At 39.0% G+C, this 18232-nt stretch overlaps 1 protein-coding gene across 2 annotated transcripts in view; it reads right to left on the bottom strand.

The window, feature by feature from the left end:
• Window positions 1–18232, bottom strand: part of ARPP21 (cAMP regulated phosphoprotein 21) — a 116798-nt gene that overhangs the window by 69576 nt on the left and 28990 nt on the right. The window contains exons 10-13 of one of the 2 annotated variants that reach the window (XM_022553908.3): window positions 16759–16796; window positions 14797–14856; window positions 10336–10568; window positions 383–616 (exon numbers count right to left, since the gene is read on the bottom strand). In XM_022553908.3, coding sequence (XP_022409616.1) covers window positions 383–616; window positions 10336–10568; window positions 14797–14856; window positions 16759–16796 — 565 coding nt within the window. The remainder of the gene's footprint in view (window positions 1–382; window positions 617–10335; window positions 10569–14796; window positions 14857–16758; window positions 16797–18232) is intronic. The other variant, XM_089919009.1, reaches the window with a different exon arrangement.

Below are 18232 nucleotides of genomic sequence, written 5' to 3'. Positions count from 1 at the left end.
GCTTTTGACACAACAAGAAGCTAACCATGGATTTGGTCTGAGAAACATCAATTTTCAATTAGTACATCCCAATTCATCACTCCATGGTTTCTGATCTTAGCTCCTGGGAATACGTGAGAGACACTGTGCTCGAGGAAGAGGACAGAGAGAAAAGTGGATATTTCTGGGGAGTATCAGTATTTCGACTTACATACCAATATTGATAACGATACAGAGATATAGATTCCAGCTCTCTATAGATCTGCTCTTCCGAAATCAAGACCCTACACAACAATCCATGCACCAGGAATTTTCAGAACACTTGCTAGCAAATTTATAAGCTCAAACACAAGAATAAACCTCTGATATTATGTCTCAGCCAAAGCAGAGGTAATGAACGAACCTGTATGTGGATTAAGAAGGATGCTTCCGGGTGGGATGCCTGTGGCAGCTTCGAGTGGAAGGAGGATGTAGCTGGTGCTGCTGTGAGCGACCTGGCCTCCCATCCCATTCTCTGGGTAGGTCACACAGCCAGGAGAAGTGGCTGCCACGCCCGAGACCAGCGGTGTGCTCTGGAGAGGTGGGTGGGTACGCGACAGCGACCCTGACGAGCCTGCACTGCTGGAGGACTCAGAACCTACCGGAGAGACACAAATCAACAAATCATTCCACATGGAGGAGAGGAGAGAAACCACTACTTAGTGTAAAGAATCCATCACTAAAGAATCTGAGGTGAGCACTGCAGGATGAGATTAACTAATGCCCCTCCCACATTTGATTGAAATATTTGCTGCATATTTTTCAGATGTGTCAGATTTCTAGGAAAAGAGAGACTAAGAATGAGCTCTCTCTTTCCGGCTTCTCACATGCCACTAGGGTGATGAATTGGTAAATGGTACCATAAAGCTGGGAACTCAGGGCCTGAAAACTCCCATCTCTCTGAGTAACTAATGAAGTGGAAATGTCTCACTGAGCCGGAGTTACGACAGTAAAATGACATGGATGGAGGTTAAAGAGACTGCAGTTTAAGGAGGAGTCTGTGGTCACGCAGATGGTTCTAAAGTACTGGTTCTCCAACATCCGTAAAGCTGTATTTTGAAGGGTCATGGTCAGAAACGATCTTTTCCCTCAAATGTGAGTAGAAGAACTCGCTCATTCCTATTAGAAATGCTTAAGAGCTGCACTGTACCTCCCATACTCACAGAAGTCTTGTTAATATGACCAAGAGGTGAACCAAGGAGGGCTTGGCCATCATGATATTGACTGAGCATCCTTCAGATGACACAGAAGAGTGGAATCATGGGGAGATTTGTGGACTGTAGATTCCTCAAATATGTAAGTAACTGGGTCAGTGTGCAGAAGCTCCCAAGATGGAATCCAGCCCTAATCATCTCCCTTTCCCTCCAATGTGGACAAGAAAAGCTATAGCCCACGTCCATTAGGCACCAGCCACTCTTCACTGCAACCAGAACCAAGCAGCTCCAGCACCCTTGACTGTGACTGTTCTGGGCTCTGAATATTAACCAGAGCCTCAGAGAGAAAATGCACTGAGCAAAATTTCTGTATCTGTGAATTCAAACTAACAGATGGGTTGAGTGACATCATAGTTTGAAAGAATGGAGTATAAGAAACTTTAAAAACTATCAGCCCACATTATTGATTTATGTCATTAAAAATGCATTATTCTGTGTCATTAAAGGTTAACACATATAGGGAATAGTTAAGATTGTTTAGAAGATTCTAAAACGTGCCCTTAAACTGAAGACCTTTTTTTTTTCCCTGAACACAGATTCTTTTATTAAACCATTTTTTCAAAGTGATATTTAGTATAATGCCTTATAAATTATCTTTCTGCAAAACATAAAGAGGAAAAATATTCTGTACAGTGGATACTGGGAAGAATATAAGTAACAAAATAACATGTGATGAAGTTTATCTTTGAAATGATACGGCTTTTAGTTCTACTATCTGTTTTTGTTATGTTCCTTCTAAAATTCTCAGCATTTTTAATAATAAAAAGTGTGGCTGACATATGAATTTCAACTCTACAGCCCTAACTTATTCCAGTACTAATAAGTGGTTAAAGGAATAATAAGTGATTTGTCATCTTTAATGAGAATATGGAGTTCTAAATTATGGTAAACTGAAGACCTTTTTATTTTATTTTTATTGAAAATTTTTTTATTCTATATTGGAGTATAATTGATTAACAATGTTGTGTTAGTTTCAGGTGTACAGCAAGTGATTCAGTTATACATATACATGTGTCTACTCTTTTTCAAGTTCTTAAATAAATGAGAGGAACACAACATGTGATTGCAGAGAAGAGGGGCCATTGGAGAGTGTGGTAATTTTTTAGAAGGACAGTGATATTTACTGAGCACTTAGTATGTGTGGGTACCTGATAAGCATTGTAATTATAAGGACTATACTGCCTAGATAGGTAGGGAAATGGAAGCACAGAAAAGGCAGCTAACTCAAGTCAACTCATACAGGTAGACAGTGACAGAGCTGGGATGTGATCCAGGCAGAATGATCTAGATTTAACCATGACCCAACACCGACTGCCACCAGTGTTCTCAGGTGGGAATCTTCTCTGCTTTTCCCATGACTTTATTATTCAGAATGATAAAGTTTCAGATTAATTCAGGATGTTCCATCTAACTAATGCTGATGGGTTTCTGAATAATGTATGGGCAGAAAAATGAAGGATAAAAGGAAATGTGGAAATACTAAGAGTAGTTTTCAGATCACATGGCTGACACGTCTGATCCTGCAGTCACTGTCCCAGTGCAAACTATAGCATGCGTTTGTGGACTTGTGCCCATGATTTGATGCTACAGTCCAAGTTTGACACTTAGCAGCGTCAACAACAACAGCAAGAACAGTAATAATACAATAACACTTCCTGACCCCAGACAATGAAGCTCGTACACAACTGACTCAGCCCACATCCAGGAGGAGGGGTTAGACAGTAAGAAAAAGTCGGGGCTAACGAGGCATCTAGCACCATCCTGGGCGTGTGTGCTGGTGGTGGAGATTGATACACAGAGACTAACGTGCCTCAACAAAATCCAAAAGATGACTTCATTTTGGCTTTTGGAAGATGGCCATTCATCACTGATTGACAATATTTCCTTCTACTGGCTGAGAAAAAGCAGCAGCTTCAACGGGAATAATGAGGAGACAAGGTAAAGATAATGGAAATGATTTGATCCCACAGGTTAAAAGAAGGGAAGAAGGAAAATTAAATTTGGCTTAAACTCTCAACACTTGCAAAGATGGAGGCAGTCAGACCTCCCTGGAGCGATGGCTCAGCAATCACCCTGCAGGCTGGCTGGTGTAAAACCAGCTCTGACCAGTTTCTAAACATCCATCACCTAGAATCAGGTAAAGCAGTATTCGACACGTAGCCAGCATTACTGAAATTCTTGATCAAAAATGGCTGCTACCAATGGTGATAAAAGGCACAGGATTAGAAGTGTTCACAGATTTAAAAAAAAAATTAATATTTGAGAACTTTACTACTTTGGGTGCTGAGAGTGGTTTGTGCTTCCTTGTTTAGGGGCTTAGTGACAGCAACGGCAATTATGTCAACAGTATGTCTATGTGACAAACAGTGTTAAGCACGCTATATGAATTATCTAACCTACCTTTCATAGCAACCTCATTTTGCAGCTGAGAGCTGATCCTCAGAGACGTTAAGTAAATTTCCCAAGTGCAGTTAGCGCGTGGAGGAGTCTGAGTTCAAACCCAGGCAACGCAACTTCAGGGACCAAGCTTGAAGCCTGCAGGTCATGTGTTTACCCTAAAGTCATTCCAGCAAGAACCAGGTAGGACCAGGGCCCTGACCAGGCCTATGCCAAGTTCTAGGAGATACTGCACAGAAATTCAATGCTACTCACAATGGGATGCTCAGAAATTGAAGCTGGACCCTGAGGGGCAGCTGGTGGGAGGTATAGACCGAAGACACTAGGGTGGCTGGGTGAAAGCCTCAGATGAACCCTCAAGAGGGACACAGGAAAAGGGAAAAATGGGAAGAGATTGGAAAAGAGATCATAAGGCAAAGCAAAATGGAAATCCAGGAAAGGGATGGGGCAGAAAGGAAAGGGCAAGGGAAGAGTCCCTTGGAGGAGGGAATGAGCATTCACTCCCCAGGGAGGGAGCACCCTGAGTTTTGGTTCCAGTTCTGCCAGAACTAGTTGTATTTCCTTCAGGAGGTGACATTTTCTTTAGACCTCAACGTCCTCTTTTGTAAAATATAAGCCACCAGATTAAATGATGAGTAGAGGTGAGGATGATGCCCTTGCAGTTCCCCTCAGCTTAACCATACTTTAAATAGGTTTCTTTCTGATTACAGGCCCTTTACCTCCCTTTTCTCAGCGCATCTCTGCTCCTCAATAGATGCACAGAAAGCTTTCGACAAAATTCAAACCCATTTATGATAAAAACCCTGCAGAAAGTAGGCATAGAGGGAACTTTCCTCAACATAATAAAGGCCATATATGACAAACCCAGAGCCAACATCGTACTCAATGGTGAAAAACTGAAACCATTTCCACTAAATCGGGAACAAGACAAGGTTGCTCACTCTCACCACTCTTATTCAACATAGTTTTGGAAGTTTTAGCCACAGCAATCAGAGAAGAAAAAGAAATAAAAGGAATCCAAATTGGAAAAGAAGAAGTAAAGCTGTCACTGTTTGCAGATGACATGATGCTCTACATAGAGAACCCTAAAGATGCTACCAGAAAACTACTAGAGCTAATCAATGAATTTGGTAAAGTAGCAGGATACAAAATGAATGCACAGAAATCTCTGGCATTCTTATACACTAATGATGAAAAATCTGAAAGTGAAATTAAGAAAACACTCCCATTTACCATTGCAACAAAAAGAATAAAATATCTAGGAATAAACCTACCTAAGGAGACACAAGACCTGTATGCAGAAAATTATAAGACACTAATGAAAGAAATTAAAGATGATACAAATAGATGGAGAGATATATCATGTTCTTGGATTGGAAGAATCAACATTGTGAAAATGACTCTACTACCCAAAGCAATCTACAGATTCAATGCAATCCCTATCAAACTACCACTGGCATTATTCACAGGACTAGAACAAAAAATTTCACAATTTGTATGGAAACACAAAAGACCCAGAATAGCCAAAGCAATCTTGAGAAAGAAAAATGGAGCTGCAGGAATCAGGCTCCCTGACCTCAGACTATACTACAAAGCTACAGTAATCAAGATAGTATGGTACTGGCACAAAAATAGAAATATAGATCAATGGAACAGGATAGAAAGCCCAGAGATAAACCCACGCACATACGGTCACCTTATCTTTGATAAAGGAGGCAAGAATATACAGTGGAGAAAAGACAGCCTCTTCAATAAGTGGTGCTGGGAAAACTGGACAGCTACATGTAAAAGAATGAAATTAGAACACTCCCTAACACCATACACAAAAGTAAGCTCAAAATGGATTAAAAACCTAAAATGTAAGGCCAGACACTATCAAACTCTTAGAGGAAAACATAGAACACTCTATGACATAAATCACAGCAAAATCCTTTTTGACCCACCTCCTAGAGAAATGGAAATAAAAACAAAAATAAAATGGGACCTAATGAAACTTAAAAACTTTTGCACAGCAAAGGAAACCATAAGCAAGACCAAAAGACAACCCTCAGAAAGGGAGAAATTATTTGCAAATGAAGCAACTGACAAAGGACTAATCTCCAAAATTTACAAGCAGCTCATGCAGCTCAATAACAAAAAAACAAACAGCCCAATTCAAAAATGGGCAGAAGTCCTAAATAGACATTTCTCCAAAGAAGATATACAGATTGCCAACAAACACATGAAAGAATGCTCAACATCATTAATCATTAGAGAAATGCAAATCAAAACTACAATGAGATATCATCTCACACCGGTCAGAATGGCCATCATCAAAAAATCTAGAAACAATAAATACTGGAGAGGGTGTGGAGAAAAGGGGACACTCTTGCACTGTTGGTGGGAATGTAAATTGATACAGCCACTATGGAGAACAGTATGGAGGTTCCTTAAAAAACTACAAATAGAACTACCATACGACCCAGCAATCCCACTACTGGGCATATACACTGAGAAAACCATAATTCAAAAAGAGTCATGTACCAAAATGTTCATTGCAGCTCTATTTGCAATAGACAAGACATGGAAGCAACCTAAGTGCCCATCATCAGATGAATGGATAAAGAAGATGTGGCACATATATACAATGGAATATTACTCAGCCATAAAAAGAAACGAAATTGAGTTATTTGTAGTGAGGTGGATGGACCTAGAGAGTCTGTCATACAGAGTGAAGTAAGTCAGAAAGAGAAAGACAACTACCGTATGCTAACACATATATATGGAATCTAAGAAAAAAAAATGTCACGAAGAACCTAGGGGTAAGACGGGAATAAAGACACAGACCTACTAGAGAATGGACTTGAGGATATGGGGAGGGGGAAGGGTAAGCTGTGACAAAGTGAGAGAGCGGCATGGACATATATACACTACCAAACGTAAAATAGATAGCTAGGGGGAAGCAGCCGCACAGCACAGGGAGATCAGCTCGGTGCTTTGTGACCACCTACAGGGGTGGGATAAGGAGGGTGGGAGGGAGGGAGATGCAAGAGGGAAGAGATATGGGAACATATGTATATGTATAACTGATTCACTTTGTTATAAAGCAGAAACTAACCCACCATTGTAAAGCAATAATACTCCAATAAAGATGTTTTAAAAAAAAAAGATGCAAATCTTCTCCCAGACTTTTATCGGTTTTACAACCCGGGAAGGTCTTTCTTAAGGACTTGGGAGCCATCCCTTTGAAGTGAAGTCCTCAAGAAAAATGGTGCCTTTCTCTGCAAGTCTCAGCACCAATTAGCAAACACAGGCGGTCTTATCAAATTGACCAATCACCTCTTTAAGGCCCTCTAGCTCACTGACAGACTCTCCTGCCGTTGTTTCAGCAGGGTTGAGTTTAGTTTCTCTCCCCTACTGCAACAGTCTTGACCTCTATCGAATCAGTTATGGGTAAAGTCTTCCCTGCCACTTTAACTCATCAGATGCAATTTTTCTTTTACAGGGACCCTGAACCATGAGTATTTTTTTCTCCTGAGTTTGAGAAAATGTTTCCAGATCCAAGTGTCAGAGTTCAGTAGAATAACCTAAAGCTTCTGAAATTACGAGGGAAAAAGAATATCCAGGATGCATTCGTGTAGTGACAAAAATAAACACGGAGAAGAGGAAGTGATGGAAAGATGAGGCATCTTGCACTGGCTCCAGAAATACCCCAAGGCATAGACCAGGAAGGTAACAACAACAAGGATACCCTTGTCTCCAGAAAACAAGATGCCAGGCCATGTAAAATGGTGAAAACAAAACGGAAGGCTATCTTATTTCTCCAGAGCAGTTGTTTCTCAAGCTTGGTTTGTAGAGAAGCCATCTGTGCTTGAACAAATTCTTCTTGTGAGTCTGATGCAGCTAAAGTCGAGAAGCCCTGCTCTGGACATCAAGAGGGAAGGACGGTAGTAAAACAACATGGTGTGGCCAGTGTGGAAAGAAACAGATATCACACACTTATTTCTCAACCCCATATTCATGGCAGCACTATTTACAATAGCCAAGACATGGAAGCAACCTAAATGTCCATTGACAGATGACTGGATAAAGACGATGTGGTAAATATATACAATGGAATATTACTCAGCCATAAAAAGACTGAAATAATGCCATCTGCAGCAACATGGATGGACCTAGAGATTATCATACTAAGTGAATTAAGTCAGAAAGAGAAAGACAAATACCATATGATATCACTTGTATGTGGAATCTATAAAAACAATACAAGTGAACTTATTTACAAAACAGAAACAGACTTCGAAAACAAACTTATGGTTCCCAAAGAGGGAAGGGTGGGGAGGGATAAATCAGGAGGTTGGGATTAACAGATACACACTAATATATATAAAATCGATAATCAACAAGGACCTACTGTATAGCACAGGGGACTCTACTCAATGCTCTGTAATAACCTATATTGGAAAAGAATCTGAAAAAGAATTCAGTTATATGTATAACTGAACCACTTTGCTGTACACCTGAAACTAACACAACATTGTAAATCAACTATACCCCAATATAAAATAAAAATTAGATTAAAAAAATCCAAGCAACCAACCAAACAAAAAAAACCAACATGGTGTGATCAGTGTGGAAAGAAATAGATATCACACACACTTCTCTCTCAACCCCATTGCCACTACCAAGAAACAGCTGGGGTCGCAGTGCAAGCACCATTCAAGTCCTCTTCCCAATGAGGATGTGATGAAATCAGCTGTCTCCACAGGCCTGCACTGGACCCCTGATAGGTGACCACTGCTGTGCTCAGTGCAGGGGGTACAATAAGGGAAATACAGCCCAGATCTCAAGAGGATGTGCTTGTGCATTCTGACTTCAGTTAATATGCTTTTCCCCAAATGTAGCAAAACATGTTTCCCACCTGGAAAGAGTCTCATTATTAACTATTTGAAGCTATAACCTATGTAATTAGAGGAGGAGAAGAATAACTTAAACGTCACAACTCCAGACTTAGTTTCTAAAAGGTCAAAAAAAGTTTGCCATTCCACTGTGAACAATAAAGTAAAAAATCAGAAACTTGTGTGGTTCTGAAGCTCCATGACAGCAAAATTGACAGCTTTGCTTCACAAAACCATCTTGGGAGATTGTAAGTTTGTTTTGACATCCTATCTTGATCCCCTTTAATTTTTTTTCTTGCCATTCCTGTACCCTGACAGGCTTTCAAATGGAGACACTTAGATGAAAAGAAAAAAAAAAAATGTCTGAAGCACTTACAATTTCTAATCATTCTTCAAAGAACACGGCATTTTAGCATTCTTGAAGTGTTTTAAATGTTTCCAAAGAGCTTTGCTTTGGAGATGATTGGTGGTTGGTGTGTGGAGAAGGACGATTAATTTAAAAATCTTAAGAGCTCTTTGGGTGTGCTGGAATTTTTAAGTGCACCATTTAAGGTACTTCGTTTCTGCGTTTGAAGGAGATTTAAAACTCTTTAACCTGTCTTAGTTTACAGGAACTCAAGTGTACCACAGTGGATTTTCTTGACTTCAGTTGCTGCAATAGTGGGATATAAGAGCAATTAATTAGAGGAAGAAATCAAGAATTCACCAATTGGTGAATAAAGATGACAGAAGGCAGTGCGAGCCCACCTGAATCTTTCCAAGAAGCAGGATATATACATAAAGTAGTGGCTGAGACTAAATGCTATTAATTTTCTGCCTATGTAGGAAAACACAAGATAATTTCTTAGGAAGCACTTGTCAACAACATAATTATGTTAAACCATTAGCATAATGAGCCGAGATTTCACAAAGAGGCTCCCAAGCGTTAGTGAGAAGCTTGGTTGGGAAAGTATTCACAGTGGAGGACTGCCCGTGTTTTACCTCTGCTTGGCGTTGTCCATTCAGCATTTCCCCTCGGGGCCCTGGACTCCCACTCACTGCACATGCAGGCTATGAATGCACCAGTATGAATGCAAACTTCAACTACCTATGTCAAAAGATCACTATTCGGGCTTCCCTGGTGGCGCAGTGGTTGAGAGTCCGCCTGCCGATGCGGGGGACACGGGTTCGTGCCCCAGTCCGGGAGGAGCCCACATGCCGCGGAGCGGCTGGGCCCGTGAGCCATGGCCGCTGAGCCTGCGCGTCCGGAGACTGTGCTCCGCAACGGGAGAGGCCACAGCAGTGAGAGGCCCGCGTACCACAAAAAAAAAAAAAAAAAAAAGATCACTATTCACTTACAAGAAAAAAATGGGAAAAAAGAAGATGCATGCACCTAGCTACTTGGAGACTTGAAAATTTCTGAGGCTCTGTTTCCTTATCCTATTCTTTATCTTTAAGGAATAAATCATAATACTGAATTTTTAAAAATAGCTAACCTTGGTTAAATAGCCGCCTTGTGCAGGTGCCTTGGTAACTGATTTTCTATAAATGGTCAAATTTAAACTTACAATAGTCTACTGAGGGGAGTTACAGTATCATTCTATTACCATCCACATTTTATAGATAAGGAAATTGAAGATTAGAGAGGTTAATAATTGGACCCAGGCACACAGCTCGCAAGAGGCAGTATTGTTATTGCAATTGCACCTTCTGACTTTTTTGCTATCCCAGTGATTAATATCATTCACATCATTATCTTTACTTCAGGGAAGTCAGTGAGAGCGCTGACTGTACAGCTTGGGTGGAATCAGAGGAAACTATCACAGGACATAAACCCATTCAGTACTAACTACCTGTTTTGGACAGCTTCCCGGTACTCCTGCTACTGGATGTGCTGTCACCCCTGGTCAGCACCGTGATGCCCCCAAAACTCGCCGTCTTGGTCATGGCAGGCTTGAGATTGCGGTTGGAGCTGTCAGAATCTGTGCTGCTCCAGGCTCTTTGGTGGTCGGACCACTTGAGTTCATTCTCCGAGCTGCTCTGCCGACTTCCAGATGTTCTCCCCGAGCTGTCTCTGTTGCCCCTGGAGTGTGGCCATCAGAAAGATGCACGGGACAGCATTAGATTCCGAGAGCAGAACGGATACAGAGCGGGACCTTTCTTGTAAGAACTGTCTACACAAGACCCTTCTTGTCAATCCTTTCCTTGACACCTGTCGCCTCACAAACAGCGCACAGACACCTTGTTGATGTACAGACAGACAGGTAACACATCACACAAACACTCATGCTACAAACGAAAAACCAAACCTAGAAATGTCACATGGTCCCTCTGCCAGTGAAGGGGAAACAACAAGAAAAATAGGATATAAGATATAATTGGTAACTTCTCTTGTGGAGAGGAGAGAGGAAGGTAAATTCTCCTGACCGAAATCAACAATGAAGCAGTGTTTGAAAGCAATTATGATGTTAAATGATCCTAAAAAGCAACTCCCACCGAAGAAGAGTTTCCTCTTTCCCTTTAGCATTAAGTAAATGCTAAAAGGGACCATGGTAAAATACACAGTTTCAAAGAAGCCATTTACTAATTTAGTCGCTAACTATATCATATACATATTAAGGCTTTGGCAGACAGCACAGAGATCACAGGAATTCCTCTGTTAACCTTTGGTGAGAATTTTGCCCAGTGAGTTTAACCTTCACGGGCAGAGAAAAGAGCCCTTTAATAACTTTCACATAGAAAAATTCGTGATAATAACAACAGTGCAAACACTACACTGACACGAAACTTTCCAAGGAGATCAATGGGAATAACAAAATCGCTCCATAGATGAAATGACACATTTGTTCAAAATTCAAATAGAAAAAGATTGAACTTATTGGAAGAGATCCAATAGCCAAAAGTCATTTTTGAAGACTACAGAGTATTTCTAAGCAGTGTGCAAAACTGCATGTATTTTATAGAGAAAGTTGATGAAATTTGCATTTTCATTGGTTTCCAACTGCTTAAAGAGTGACTTGGTTACTATTTTTCAGAGGCTTTTCTGCAGTTTGGAAAAAATGGATCATCAAAATATTCTAAGATTCTCATGGATTATGAATAAGCAAAGGGGACAAAAACCATGGGCAATAGATATAACCCCTAATTTCATAACACTGTGCAATGTGATAGAAATCTTGATCACAGTGGTGAATAGCAGTTTTATTAATATTAATATTCTTCTAAAGACAATGTCTTCTAAAGACAATTAATATTCTTCTAAAGACAATTCTTCTAAAGATTGTCTTTAGATTGCTAGAAGTATACATATCTGATTGAAACACTCACCCACCAAATTGTACAGAAGGTATACAGAAAATTTTAGGTTTTGCTTCAACTTTACTTACTAAACGTTTTCTTTCATTTTGTGAAAACTTAAGAAGGTCAATGGATCCAGGAGATAATAAAGATGAAACAGCTAGTCTCTGATAAAGACTTTGTACAGTGAGGGGAGGAAATGCAACAGAAAATTCACAAAACAAAAAGTACTCAGCGCCCTGCTGTCCTCTCTTAATGTTTTCTTACAAACATTCTCTCTGTGTTCCGTACCTCGGGGATGGCTGGTTTTAGAAACAAGGACTATTTAAAAAAAAAGACTAGTTTGTGAGTAGGAAGTATCAGACACTCACCAAGGGCCAGGTGTCTTTAGTTCTTAAAACCTATGAAATTCAAACAGCCTAGAGAAGACTGGGTGGAGAAAAAACAGCCCTTCAAGGTGCTCTATTCCTGATTGTTTCCCTTTAAATCTCCAAATTCAGCTTCATTCTTTTCTCATATAATTCTGATTAATTTGACCCACCCTTGACAAAGCCTGACTAAATCATTATTTAGCAACCATGAATGTACCAAGGGTGTGACAATAATCTCTCCTGTAGATAACGCAGAATATTTATTATAGGAAAAGATTTGGAGTGGGGTCCTCAGCATACAGGATGCATCAGAAGGCAATTCCCCATATAGAGGCGATCATCACTAAAGTCTGCTTCAATTATCAACTCTGCACCTCCATGGGAGGAATTCAGACTTCCTCTAAATGCCAGAGTGGCTAAGCCTTTCTCTGCAAAGGAGGTGTCCACCACTATTCCTAAGTGCTTTTTAGTGTGTTTCTAAAGCACTGGGTAGTTCCTCTAGGCTCATGTCACATCCCATAGCCAATAAGGCAACCTAAGATTTCCTTAACTTCTTCTACCTCTAATCCACTGGCTCAAATCCTCATCTCAAGTCAAGATCTGTGCATTTTATAAAAAATGGAATTTAAGTTGTTGCTTTAGAGAGTTAGCATTAATGAGATTCAAAATAATGCATTTAATTTATGATCTCTAGATACGGATACACTGAAATCATATCTTTTACTGCTCTATCAATCATTCACCTTAACACTGGCAAGGTAAGGTCCAGAACTGAATTTCATATCTATTTGGGTGTGGAATCATAGGTATCATATCCACAACTGCCTTCCTATACTTCCTAACAAGCCCAGTCCTAGTCTTCTTCTATTGGAAACCAGGAAGACAATGATAATGAATATCTGGCCATCAAGAGGCGTTGGCCCTCTTGTACATAACTAGAATTTGACCCCAGAGTAGTCACAAAGCACATACTCTAAGTTCTGCTTCTGTGCTGATGAACATAACTGATAACTTTTATGTCCTTCATGACTGGACGTGACACTTTTTTATTTTTATTTTTTTTACCAAGTTAGGTATGATGTACATTTTGAACTGCTTTTATCAGTGTGTGGATGGCTTTGTGCTAAGTCATATTCCTGAGTTTCTGTGCTTGGTAATTTTGGTGGGTTATAGCATCCGTATTTGGGATGGTTGACTTCAGTAGACAGTAGCTCTGGCTAGGGACCAGATTTGGGGCTATGTAAAACTAAATGCCTCTAGGGGTCAAGAACCCACATTTTATCTGTACTGGTCTAAACAAGCCAGGTCATGGTGTGTGACTGCAAGAGCACAGATACATTCTAGAAGTTAGTTCAACCTAGAAAAGTAAAGGAAGTTAAAAAAATAGATCCTGGTCTTTTTGTTTGTTTCTGCCAAAGTGTAAAAAGAAAAGAAATTGCTCTAACTTTTCTAAGGATGAGGTCATAAGTTCAGATTTACAGCAAAAAGATATGTTCTAAGCACAGAATTCATTTACTTCTGGGCATTTCCTTTTTTCTCAGTGGTCAAGAAGTTCTGTTGGTTCGTTTGTTTTGCCTTTCCTACAACAGAGATGAATCCTAATATTCATAAAAGCACTAGCATATTAAATATATATTAGGTAAATATATGTATTAGGTATTGAATATATATATACACATATACATATAAAATATATATAGCACTGTGTATCCATTGCCCTATAACGGATGGTAGAGACACATTTAATAAAGTAATGAGATAAAAAATTTTTTTAATTAAAAAAATAAAGTGGGCTTCCCTGGTGGCGCAGTGGTTGAGAGTCTGCCTGCCGATGCAGGGGACACGGGTTCGTGCCCCGGTCCGGGAGGATCCCACATGCTGCGGAGCGGCTGGGCCCGTGAGCCATGGCCGCTGAGCCTGCGTGTCTGGAGCCTGTTGCTCCGCAACGGGAGAGGCCACAACAGTGAGAGGCCCGCGTACCGCAAAAAATAAAAAAAATAAAATAAAAATAAAGTAATGAGAGAGCAGGTATAGTACCTCTGCTTTCATGGCACTCTCTAGCCTAGTATAAAACTTTATACATATTATATATATATATAAAATCTATTCTCCTTATCCCACACAGATCTTGATTTAAGTAGTTCATTATAATTGGAAACAATCCCATATCTTTCTTTAGAAATAAAATCTGTGCTTGAAAAAATATTGTTTGAAATATTATGATGGATAGTAGTGGCTAAAAATCAACTACTCAAATAGAGTTTTCATTGATTTGTTTTCCAGTGTTGGGAACGTATACACAATTGCAAGCTATAAGAGAAATTTTAACTCAGTGTAATTCACCGAAGTTGATTTGGGAATGTGAAATCAGTGTGCTGTCAAAGTTAGTCCTGGAGGAAAAAAACCCAGAAAATCAGAGGAAGAACCCTAAAGGACTGTAGACAAAGCACTTGGTTTCCCAGTCCTGTATCTCACAGGACCCCGTATGGCTTCAACACTAGCTCAGTAACAACCTTTACAAAGAGATAACCAAACATATTTTATTTCATGAACAGAGATATTTTATACTAATACACTTATATTTAACATTGATTCCACCACATCATCTGAAAACACAGTTTTAAAAAAGTAAACCATACCAACCGAAAGAGCTGTCTTTTCTTATAGGTCTCACTGCATATGTTATTGTCTTCCAAGAGCCTACTGGAAATGAAAAACATGGTTTTTATGATATAAAATCTAAGGGTACTAAATGCCCTATGTTAAATGGATGTGTACTCAACTACAGCACACCTGTCTTGCAAATCAACCCTATATGCTACGGTTTATTTTCAAGATGTAGAATTTTGCCCTAATAAATTAATGGCAGCCTGATTTTTCCCTACCCTAGGATAAAGTACCGATGCTAGACAGGGAGAAAGAAGGGAAGAAGAAACAGATGGAATGGAAGAGGAGGGGAGAATCAAAGAAATGGATATAGATATAATAGACATTTAATTAATTAAATATATCGGTTGCAATTTTTTTCTTTGGGTAATGTTATTCTTTATATTTTGGGCATAGTGAAATATGCCTTCCAAAGGCAGGTATCAAAGACATATATTTATTTTTGTAGGGATCTACTCAGAATTTTGCTTTTGGGGACCATCAATACTTCTTCACATATGCAATGCATATTTGTGACCAATTATTGTATTGATGAATATAATCCAATTTGAATATTAGGGACACAAGTGCACTAGCAGTCTTTTCATACAAAACACAAGTATATGACGAAGATTAGGGAGTAAGTAGGGAAAATGACTGGCTAGAAGACTAGGGAATGACACGTCCTACTAAACTGAATTCTAAATGCTCACTTCATTCTTTGGGTAAGGATATAGAATTCTGGATTGCTTCAACATCCAAATGTTGCATCCAATATCCAAATTCAATTTTGGATATAGAATTTTGGATTGCTTTAACATCCCTACGATGGTAAAGCTCACGGATTCTTAATTTACTGTAAGAAAGGAATACTTGTTGAAAACTGTATGGGTTTTTGAGGATGCTTTTGGATGCCTTGTAAAGACCTGTTCACTACTTTCATCCCTTCTTCTACAAGAGGTTATTCAGTTGAGGGTAGTTACTTGACGTTTTCTAACTGCTGCTATGAATGAGGGCATTTTTTAAACCAATCCTCTTGAATGCCAGGTTTAACTTTTCTCTAAGTACTGGAATTTAATTAAATAGCCTCTATTTTAATCGATTTTATAGGGATACCCATTAAGCCAACACCTGAAATGAAATTAACCACCACTCTTTTAATGGCTACCATATTTCCAATCCAAGTTGACCACTGTGATGCATTTTAATGTGATCAGTACAGCTAATGAGGAATTCCTTAATTCCCCTTGAAAACGTGCAATTAAATCAATGGAGCATTTTAATATCTATATCAGTTTAGAACTATTTTTAAAAGGTACATGCTAAATTTGAGAACTTCTGCTCTTATACTCAAGACTTTGTATAAATGTTTTAACACATTCATGTCATAACCACCACCTTCTCTACTAATACCCAGCCAGGTACACTGATAAATCTAGATTGGTTTAGATAAGTTTTCCAAGTTCAGCCTTTTATGAAGACAGATTATTTAGAATGAGAAACATAAAACAATACTATTCAGATTATCATCTGTGTAGCTACATATAACGATAGGGCACAGGAAGAGGCCAATAACACCAAATACACAAGTACTTTTAGCAGCCTATTCAATAAGCCAATGAAACTGCAAGTTCTCGTCTCAACATTTATACTTTTCAATGCCTGGGGAAGGTAACAGGATTATACCTTTGGAAGGACCAGAAGTTGAGACTTTAAATAAGGAAATTGTTGAAACTTATGTTTGGAAGTAATGGGGGGAATTTTTCCCCAAAGTTAAATAGCTTTTAGACATGCTAAATAACATATATGTGTGCATATATACGTGTGTACACATAGATATATGTATTTATACATATATTCAAGCACACACTTATATATGGCATATGTATATCTATGAAAAACAAGACACATGACAGACTTTGTTCCTCTAAAGACATGAAAAAGCAAATTTCATTTTACCTGTTTTCCACAAAAAGGCTTTCCTGGGAGCAAACTGACTGAAAAATAAAAAAAAGCATTGTATCAGATGTTCTGGATATGCTGAGGGAGCCCAAATCCTTGCCTGCTTTTCAAACTACTTTTCCCCTCCAAGAGGAAAAGAATTAAGAAAAATATGTACCATTTTCAGAAAAAATGGAAATAAAAAAAAGGAAAAAAAAAACGGTTAGAGTTAGAAGTGTAAACCATTCTCATGCAGCTCTTTTCCATCACGGTGTCTCCAGGTTTCAAACAGATTTAGCCCGTGTAGCGCCAAGGTCAGAAGAGAGATGTTGTGAATGAAGCTGCTGGAGAAACCTGTGAGCATCAGGTCCTGAGCTAGTGGTTTCCTCTAGGGCTGCCGAGATGCAGCCGCCATCAGGAGCCAAAAGGACAAGTTCAGATCAAGGCAGAGCGTGCAAACTTGGCACGATCCACCTGAGGATAGGAGAGCTGTAAAGCCACAATCCTGAAATTATGACCTGGCTACAATAAACTCTCACAACATAAACAGATGACCTGCAAGACTCTCAAACTGAAGAGATGCTATCAAACAATCTTGGCGGGGAGTTGGCGGGGGCAGCGGGGTGCTCAGAAAACAAGTGAGAACAAAATGAAGTTAATTGGGAAAGAATATCAAGCTCCATCTAATATATCTTAGTTTTTCACACAAAAAACCCAGTGACTTTCTTCTTAGCTTGCATTTTCTAGCACACATTTCTCTGCTATCTTGGGTTTAATATACAACTTAGGGAAGATAAAATTCCATTATCATATGTGCTCGGGAAAGGTAGATCAAATTAAATTTTAACAGAGAAAGAGAAGTCTAAACAAAATATGGTGCAACAGTCCTAAAATACGACTGTGTTTAGGAACTAATATAAAACCATGTTCAAAGTACTAAGTTTGTAAATGTAAATTTACAAATGTAAAATTATACGTGTGGATTTTCTAAATGATGAATAAGTCACCTGGCTAAAGGGGTAAATAGAGACTTAATAGGTCGATTTTAAGATAAAATAAAACTAAAGAAATAATAATGACCTTTCAATATTGAATTTTTGAATTAAAAATGCTGCTAATGTAACCACTGCTCAGAGATGCCAGTAGGATATTGGTTTCTTTCTACATTTTACTGGAAAAATCATTTCCTTCCACTAAGCCAAAGGGCTAGATTGGGCATAAATGTTTTTCTCAGTGGTCTGAGCATTTTAATGGGGGCATCTCTAGAACGATTTCTGTTTTAACCTCTGTGCATTTAACATGCATCCCGAAGACCAAGTGTGCAAAAATTTTATTAAACAAAAGGCAAAAACAGCCAACTAAGAAAAAAGCTTTTCAGAAAAATATCTTTTTTAAAAAATTTGACATTTAATTTTATAAAAGGAAACAAATACAGATGATGTGCCCTTGACATTATTCCTATGAGGATCTCTTTAAAGTAAGCTAAATATTC

This window comes from Delphinapterus leucas, chromosome 10 (genome assembly GCF_059928025.1).
Source record: "Delphinapterus leucas isolate spDelLeu-1000000601 "Yukka" chromosome 10, BTC_Dleu_Yukka2, whole genome shotgun sequence".
Lineage (NCBI taxonomy): Eukaryota > Metazoa > Chordata > Mammalia > Artiodactyla > Monodontidae > Delphinapterus > Delphinapterus leucas.
The sequence above is the reverse complement of the archived record's forward strand: the minus strand, read 5'-3'. Positions and strand labels throughout refer to the sequence as shown.